This window comes from Camelina sativa, chromosome 8 (genome assembly GCF_030686135.1).
Source record: "Camelina sativa cultivar CO46 ecotype springtype chromosome 8, ASM3068613v1".
In the NCBI taxonomy this organism is placed as follows: Eukaryota; Viridiplantae; Streptophyta; class Magnoliopsida; order Brassicales; family Brassicaceae; genus Camelina; species Camelina sativa.
In genome coordinates, this window is record NC_141887.1 from 22,255,364 (window position 1) to 22,263,159 (window position 7,796).

The following is a 7,796-nucleotide window of genomic DNA, read 5'->3' on the forward strand; positions in this document are numbered from 1 at the left end:
GGAGGGACTACATGCGTAATTTTAATTTATGTATCATTGAGCTTAACCCCTCCATTCGTTTGCATGTCAAAGTTATAAATAATCCACATGCAAGAATTCGAGAAAAAGATGTGGGTTACAAAACTTCTTTAATTATAAATAAAAGAAGAAAAAGAAATAAGAGGGATGGCGATGGCGACTGCGATTTTTATGTTTTCGATCTGAGATGGTCAATTCCGGCGGAGAGGAGAGAGGATTGAGGGAAGGTCTCTCGATTGTTCTCGATGGTTGTAGAATACGAAATTGGACGGCTGTTCGATTTCGGTATCTCGAGAGATGTGGTCAGTTATTTTCAGATCCGGCTTCATGTGGGGGATCTGCGGGTTTTTGGGTTTTGCGAATACGGACTCAGAGAGTTTTAATGGGGAAGGATACATGGATCCATGCTGATGGCTGTGTAATGATTCGATTATCAGGTATATCTGGTTGGATTCGCGTCCCAGGTCGGTTGATTTTGGAATTTCCTTTTGTGGATTTTTGGATTGATACGTATCTCGAGTTGATCCTGAGTGTTTATGTGATCTTTGCTATTGAGGATACGATTTTGGCTAGTGGTGATACGATTTTCCAGTCATTGGGTAATGGGATCCTCTTTCTTTGTCTAGGGTGGTTGATGGGGAAGAGAATATTTGGTTTTTTTACATTTACAGGATTTTTTGGAAGCTACGAAGATATGGTTTCTGATTTCTCTCCGATTGGTGATCTTGGTTTGTGATCGTATATTAAGTAGTTTGCGAGGATGTTTGTCTTACGGTATTACTCCATTCGTTCTTAATTACTGGTGGGTTTGCTGGTGTACCATTGCCGGAGCTTTCTCGTTTGAGTTTCAGCGTTCATCTTCGTCAACATATTTGAGATTCATCATGGCTCAATTGGCACTTAACAAAGGCAAGGCGGCTATGGTCCGTACTGAGGTTGTCAAGATTTCAAGTTCTTTCTTGGCTCAGCGTATTAAACAATTTTCCCTTACCCTGACTGGAAGGTTAATGAATCCAGCAGTTCAGAGGATGGAGTCTTTGATTGCTAATCTGCCTAAGATTTGGAAGTTGGAGGCTAAAGTTTTGGGAGCAGATTTAGGGCAGGATACCTTCCAGTTCAACTTCGAGGAAGAAGCGGATCTTCAGGAAGTCTTGCTCAATGGTCCTTATCATTTTGATGGATGGATGATCTCATTGGTATGTTGGGAACCTATCGTTTCTGACTCTTATCCTTCGGCTATCAGTTTCTGGGTGAAGGTGGGTGGAATCCCTATGCATCTGTGGGAGTTAGCGACGTTAGAAGCTATAGGGAAGAAGGTTGGTAGAATTAAGGAGTTAGATGAGGATACGGGTAGCATTTGTGTTACTATGAACGGTTTCAATCCTTTGCGTTCCACTTGGTGGTCCCTTTTGATACATGTGATGAGGTGGTGGTATCTATCGACTATGAGAAGCTTTATGGTTACTGTAAGCACTGTTTCCGTTTAACACATGATGTGTTGGTCTGTCCTGTGCTGAAAAATGCTCAAGCTAGTTGAGGGATGGTCGACCTTGCGGATAAGAGGAGTGTTCAGCGATAGCAGGGTGTGGTTAAATAAGGTTCTGCTCAACATGATGGTGGGTGGGAGAAACCAAGGAAACATGTGAAGCGTGCTTTGGATTTTCAACCTGAGTAGGCCAACGAGAGGAGACAACCTTAGTTTCAGGGTGGTGAATATAGTTCTTCCGGATTTCCTCTGCAAGTGAGGAATCAAGGCCATGCTTGGGGACAAAAGACGCGATATCACAGCAGTCGGTCAGGATCTAACTTGGGCTTCGATCCCTTTGGTTCGCAGGTGATTAGAGGTGACATGGTGGATCACTTCTCTGGTGTACCCCAACAGAGGAAGGGTATTCGACCGGTGTGGCCAAAACCATTGTATAAGGTCAAGCAGGCTTCTAGTGAGAAAGGAAATCAACGCCCTGTTCATGATGGTGATTCCTCTGCGATGGTCGAGGACAATCCTGTGGAGATACCCGTTGAGAATGGTTCAGGTGGGGGGGGGATGAGGAACTTCAGGATCAGGGTTTTAATGAGAGCACTGATGATTTGCTGGAGGATGGGGAGTTTGGGGACGACACTAATCCTGATTCAAGGTTAGAGTCGGATTTCATGCTCAAGGATGGCACTGAGTAGGGTGTAGATGCGGAGGGTAATTCTATCCAAGGTATTCATGCTTCTGACTCTTTCTCCTTGAGTATGCTTGATATGAATTCTGCTATGGAAACAGTCTCTTTGGAAAAGCAGATCAGTTCTAAACCTACGGCGGGTAATCCACAGGATAAAAAAGGAGTTCACAATTCGAAGAAGATTAATTTACCTTTGGCTTCACCTGGAAAACGACTTTTGGCTAAAGCTTTGTCTCTCAAATCTGTAGGTAAAGGCATTAAACAGGCGGGTGTGGGAAAGCAAGATCAAAAGGCAAAAGATGGCATTTCTGCTGGTGGCGGAAGTCGTCCTTTTAAGAAAGGGATGGTGGCTCTCCCGAAACCACTGACTCAAACGTGAAGGTTCTAAGCTAGAACTGTCAGGGTATTGGGGCTGATCTGACAAAGAATTACTTGGGTGATTTTGTGGAGAAAGCATCCACCAGATATTTTATTTTTATCAGAGACAAAGAAATGTTCTTCTTATTTACAAAAATTTCAAAATAAGTTTGGTTATAATAAATTGTTTACTGTTGAACCCCGCGCGGCCAGTGGTGGTTTGACTTTATTTTTTAAGGATGAAATAAATCTTTCTATTCTCTTTGATAATGATCGTATTATTTATACACAAGCTTTTATTAGGCAACAATTGGTATTTATGTCTTTTGTTTATCGGGATCCGGTCCTCCAACACCGAGAAAAAGTTTGGGATAAATTTACGGATATTGGATCATTTCGCATTGATCCCTGGTTTATAATTGGAGATTTTAATGAATTAGTTGGAAATCATGAGAATCAGGGTGGTGCCTTGCGACCAGCATCTTCCTTTAAGCCTTTTATTTCAATGCTTCGGCATTGCGGGATGCTTGAATTTCCTTGTTATGGGGAACAATTATCTTGGAGAGGGAATCATTGTAATAATTAGGTGGTGCGGTGTCGATTAGATCGGGCTTTGGGTAACGAGGATTGGCATGGGTTCTTTCCAAATTTGAAAGTAGATTATTTGGAGATGATTGGTTCGGATCATTGCCCAATTTTAGCTAATTGTTTGACGACGGTCCGGAGACGGCAGTGGCAGTTCCGGTTTGATAAGCGCTGGTTGGGTAAGGAGGGATTAGTTGGTGCGGTTGAGTCAGGGTGGAATCGGACAAGAAGTTTTCGGATTCCGGGTTTTGCCGAGAAAATAAGGAATTGTAGGAATTCGATTTCCTGGTGGAGGAAAAATAATGTCAGTTCTGGCCCATCGACCATTTCCTCCTTGAAGACGGTACTGCATGATGCGAAGATGGATGTTTCGATTTCGCAGGAGGAAATTCGGGGTATTGAGAGGAAATTGAAAGAGGCATATCGTGATGAGGAGAATTATTGGCAACAAAAAAGTAGGAAATTCTGGTTAAGGGTTGGGGACAAAAATACTTCCTATTGTCATGCATCTACCAAACAAAGGGGGGTGCGTAATAGGATTGTTGGTCTATTTGATGTCGATAACGTTTGGGATGAATCACCCTCGGGTATGGAGCTTATTGCTACAACATACTTTGAGGATCTTTTTAAGAAATCAGATGGTAGGGGTATTTCAGAGATGCTTCAAGCAATTAACCCAATTATTACGGATAGTATGAACACAGCTCTAACTCGGGACATTTCGGAAGGGGAAGTTCGAAAGGCTTTGTTTGCCATGCACCCGGAGAAAACCTTAGGCCCTGATGGAATGACGGCTCTGTCTTTTCAAAGGTTCTGGTCTTCTCTTAAAGGGGATTTGGTGTTTTTGGTTAAAGAGTTTTTTCGAACTGGCAGTTTTGATCCTTTTTTAAATGAGACTAATATTTGTCTCATTCCTAAAGTTGATCAGCCGCAGCAGATGGCGGAGTTTAGGCCGATTAGCCTATGTAATGTGAGTTACAAAATTATTTCTAAAATATTGTGTTTTCGACTGAAGCGTTTATTGCCCCTTTTGGTTTCAGAAACACAATCAACCTTTGTTTCTGGTCGTTTAATTACAGATAATATTCTTGTGGCTCAGGAGATGTTCCATGGGCTAAATACTAAACGTCGGTGTAATTCGGAGTTCTTGGCATTTAAAACGGATATGAGTAAGGCATATGATCGGGTTGAGTGGGATTTTTTGGAGGCAGTTTTGGTTCAATTAGGATTTGATAGGAAATAGATTTCGTGGATCATGTGGTGTGTTTCTTCAGTGTCGTATCAAGTTCTTCTGAATGGTCAGCCCCAGGGTTTTATTAGACCACAGAGGGGATTACGTCAGGGGATCCTCTGTTACCATATTTATTTATTCTTTGGGCAGAGGTCTTGATAGCAAATATTAAAAAGGCTGAAAGGGAGAAGAAATTAACGGGTATTACCATCGCCCGCGGTAGTCCTACTGTTTAGCATTCGTTGTTCGCTGATGATAGTCTGTTTTTTGTAAGGTAGAGGCGACTGAATGTAGGACGGTAATGGATATAAATAGGCAACTATGGTAGAGGCTCAAGACAAGAGGTTAATCTGGCTAAATCCTCTATCATGTTTGGCAAAAAGGTTCCTTCTGATATACAATGTCAATTGAAATCAGTTATTGGTATTTCTAAGGAGGACGGTAAGGGTTCTTATTTGGGTATTCCTGAAAACCTACAAGGTTCGGAAACTAAGGTTTTTAGCTACATTAAGGATCGGTTGGATGATCGAGTAAATGGTTGGTCTGCAAAGTATTTATCAAACGGTGGCAATGAAATTATGATTAAATCGGTGGTTTTGGCACTTCCTACCCATTTTATGTCATGTTATAAACTGCCACATGATTTGACGTCTAAAATAACGAGTGCTATTTCCACCTTCTGAGTGCTATTTCCACCTTTTGGTGGAAGTCCAATGATAAGGCTCGAGGTATGCACTGGGTTGCTTGGGATAGATTATGTAAAGATAAATGTGAAGGGGGCCTAGTTTTCCGAGCTCTGGAACAATTCAATGATGCCATGCTGGCCAAACAGTTTTGGCAGTTAATTCATAATCCGATATCCTTGATGGCTCGGGTGATGAAAGGTCGATATTTCAGAAACAAACATCCTCTTATGGCAAAAAAACCAAATAACCCTTCCTTTGCATGGAGGAGTATTTATTCAACGAAGGAGTTGGTGGAACATGGAGCGAGATGGGTGATAGGCTCTGGTTGTTCCATTTCGGTATGGCGTGATCCATGGTTACCAGATATTCGTCCAAGACCAGCGAATGGTCGGGGGAGACAGTTGCTCCCGAGTTTGATGGTTAATTATTTAATTAATCCAGGTACGAAGGACTGGCATTTGCCTATTCTTGAGGAGTTTTTTTATCCGGTGGATATACCACTTATTCGGAGTATGCCGGTCAGTAAAACTTATCAACCGGATATATTATTATGGCACTTTACTAAGTCAGGGAAGTATTCGGTCAAATCAGGTTATCGGTTGGCCCAGGAATTAATTGCGGAAGTTGAGTATGGGCCAATGTATATGTCCTTGCGGGCTCATTCGTGGAAATTAGATGTACCTCCGAAGATCCAACACTTTTTCTGGCAGATTGCCTCGGGTACTCTTCCCGTGTTAGAACGGCTTGCGCATCGTGGTGTCCGTTGTGATGCTATGTGTAAGCGGCGTGCCTCTGCGATGGAGACTATAAACCACATGCTCTTTGAGTGTCCTCGGTCGCGATGTATTTGGGAGATGTCCCCAGTGTTGCTCGACCCGGGAGGCTTTCCATATGCCTCGATCTACGCGAATTTAGACTTCATATTCTGGCGGGCGTCTTCCCATCTGGGGTTTCAGATAAAGCTTTTTGTCTCTACTGGATTATATGGTCAATTTGGAAAGATAGGAATAAAAAAGTTTTCCAGGGTATCGAGATAGAGCCAACTGAAATTCTGAATCAAGCAGCTAATGATAAGTTATTGTGGGAGGAGGCCAAGTCTTATTCAGTGAGATATTTGTCTCCTCCGCCTTTATTGGAGGACATGGACTCTTTTCCCGTTGTCAGGTTGATAGTTCATGGAAAGGTACTGACCCTTTTCAGGGTCTGGGCTGGTGGTGTTGCAATGGAGAAGATTCCCCTTCTTTTGGGAGCACAGAGTCACATAAGAGGCCTTACTCCCTTACACGCGGAATTACAAGCACTGATCTGGGCTATGGAGTCTTTATTGGCGGGTGGAGTTGTTTGTCAGGCTTTTGAGACGGACTGTGCAGAGTTAGTTGCGATGGTGCAGACGCCGGACGATTGGCCAGCTTTTTCGAATCTGCTGGAGGATTTCTCGTTGCTCAGATCATCATACCCTTCCTTCACCCTAGCCAGGATTCCACGAGACTTCAACACAAGGGCAGATTGCCTTGCTCGGTCTTCAAGATCTCTAATTTCTGAATCTACTTTTGTAAATTCTTATATCCTCCTTTTTGGGTCACCAATCTTGGAGTTCTCTTTTAATCTTATTAATGTTTAGTTGAAAAAAAAAAGAAATACATTGACAGACGGAAACGTTTACAAAAAAACTAGAAAACTTTCGATTGCTTATTATTTCACTTAAAACAAATTAAGATATATTAAACATTAAAGTCTAGCTTGCATGCAATTATTCAAACTGTAGTGATTTTATAGAGAACACAGTTTGCGTGAGTAGTATGCATAGCTGATATTGTTCAAGCACATTGGAAACCAGATGGAAGCTTTCTGTTACAAACGTTGAGAAGAACGCTGAGGGATATAGGGACGTTAAGGTTAATGCCAAGAACGTTAGCCCTAAGAGCAGTGCAGAGACAAATGGCAGCGTCGAGGTCAACCAAACCTTGGATGAGCGAACAACATGATTGAGACGATGGCTGACCCAATTGCACGTTAAGTAGACTGCTTAAGACATTTGCACATACACCGAGTCTGAGAGCATCGATAGGACATTTTCCAGATGAGCCAGGGGTGTTCGGAGGCGTCACCGGCCTAGGGTTAGGACTTGGGACCGAAGGACTCGGGACTGAAGGAGTTGGGACCTTTGGATTTGGGTTGCATCCACAATCAGTTGCAGCGGTTAAGGTGAAGAAAATGATGTTGATGGCAAAGAAAAGAGCAAGGGAGGCTGAATTCTTTGAAGCCATTTCTAAGGATTACTGATTGTGTCTGAGAAAGAGAGAGATGAAGAAAAATGAAGAGCAGGTGTGGTTATTTATAGGGTTTTAGTAGGACGTCAGGAGGATCCAAGTTGTTTAATTTTGACTATAAGTAATTATTTATATTTATTTTTAATAAAATATCTGAAATTATATTTGCGTTTATCTACATATTTAAAATCTGACTTTTAAAATTTCATTTCTGTAGATTTGTAGAACTTCGAAATAAATATGGATCTATAATATAGAAAATATCTGATTCGTGCGCTGTCAATTTGTCAATGCCGTTATTATCACCGCCATGATGAGTTCATGACCTCATTTGCAGAATTATTCAGATTCTCTTTTGGCTCGTAGCCATTTTACCATAGAGCTTCTATACCTTTAGGCTGTAGATAAGATTTGGTATACGTGAACTTGCCTCACTATACGCAAAACATGATATATTTATTGTTTTAGTTGTAGTGAACAA

At 41.9% G+C, this 7,796-nt stretch overlaps 3 protein-coding genes across 3 annotated transcripts; 2 read left to right on the plus strand and 1 right to left on the minus strand.

Moving 5' to 3' along the window:
- On the plus strand, positions 1-2,813 carry LOC147940314 (uncharacterized). The gene is made up of 2 exons (XM_087462548.1): positions 1-2,224; positions 2,435-2,813. The coding sequence occupies exon 1, from the start codon at positions 903-905 to the stop codon at positions 1,503-1,505; it is 603 nt and encodes a 200-aa protein (XP_087318674.1). The 5' UTR covers positions 1-902; the 3' UTR covers positions 1,506-2,224; positions 2,435-2,813.
- Positions 2,814-3,213: 400 nt separating this feature from the next.
- Positions 3,214-6,666, plus strand: LOC147940315 (uncharacterized). Its single transcript, XM_087461257.1, has 6 exons — positions 3,214-4,093; positions 4,208-4,297; positions 4,510-4,560; positions 4,675-4,949; positions 5,069-5,888; positions 6,047-6,666. Exons 1-6 carry the CDS (start codon positions 3,214-3,216, stop codon positions 6,664-6,666), a joined length of 2,736 nt encoding a protein of 911 aa, XP_087317383.1.
- A 37-nt stretch (positions 6,667-6,703) lies between these two features.
- On the minus strand, positions 6,704-7,388 carry LOC104707544 (pEARLI1-like lipid transfer protein 3). The gene has a single exon (XM_010423919.3). The coding sequence runs from the start codon at positions 7,310-7,312 to the stop codon at positions 6,863-6,865; it is 450 nt and encodes a 149-aa protein (XP_010422221.1). The 5' UTR covers positions 7,313-7,388; the 3' UTR covers positions 6,704-6,862.
- Positions 7,389-7,796: the final 408 nt, after the last annotated feature.

Coding starts and splice junctions, on each gene's coding strand:
- LOC104707544 (XM_010423919.3), bottom strand. CDS start 7,312: ATGGCTTCAAAGAATTCAGCCTCCCTTGCTCTTTTCTTTGCCATCAAC.
- LOC147940314 (XM_087462548.1), top strand. CDS start 903: ATGGCTCAATTGGCACTTAACAAAGGCAAGGCGGCTATGGTCCGTACT.
- LOC147940315 (XM_087461257.1), top strand. CDS start 3,214: ATGATTGGTTCGGATCATTGCCCAATTTTAGCTAATTGTTTGACGACG. Junction 4,094..4,207: donor GTTTAGGCCGATTAGCCTAT/GTAATGTGAGTT, acceptor GTTTAATTACAG/ATAATATTCTTGTGGCTCAG. Junction 4,298..4,509: donor GGCATTTAAAACGGATATGA/GTAAGGCATATG, acceptor TTCTTTGGGCAG/AGGTCTTGATAGCAAATATT.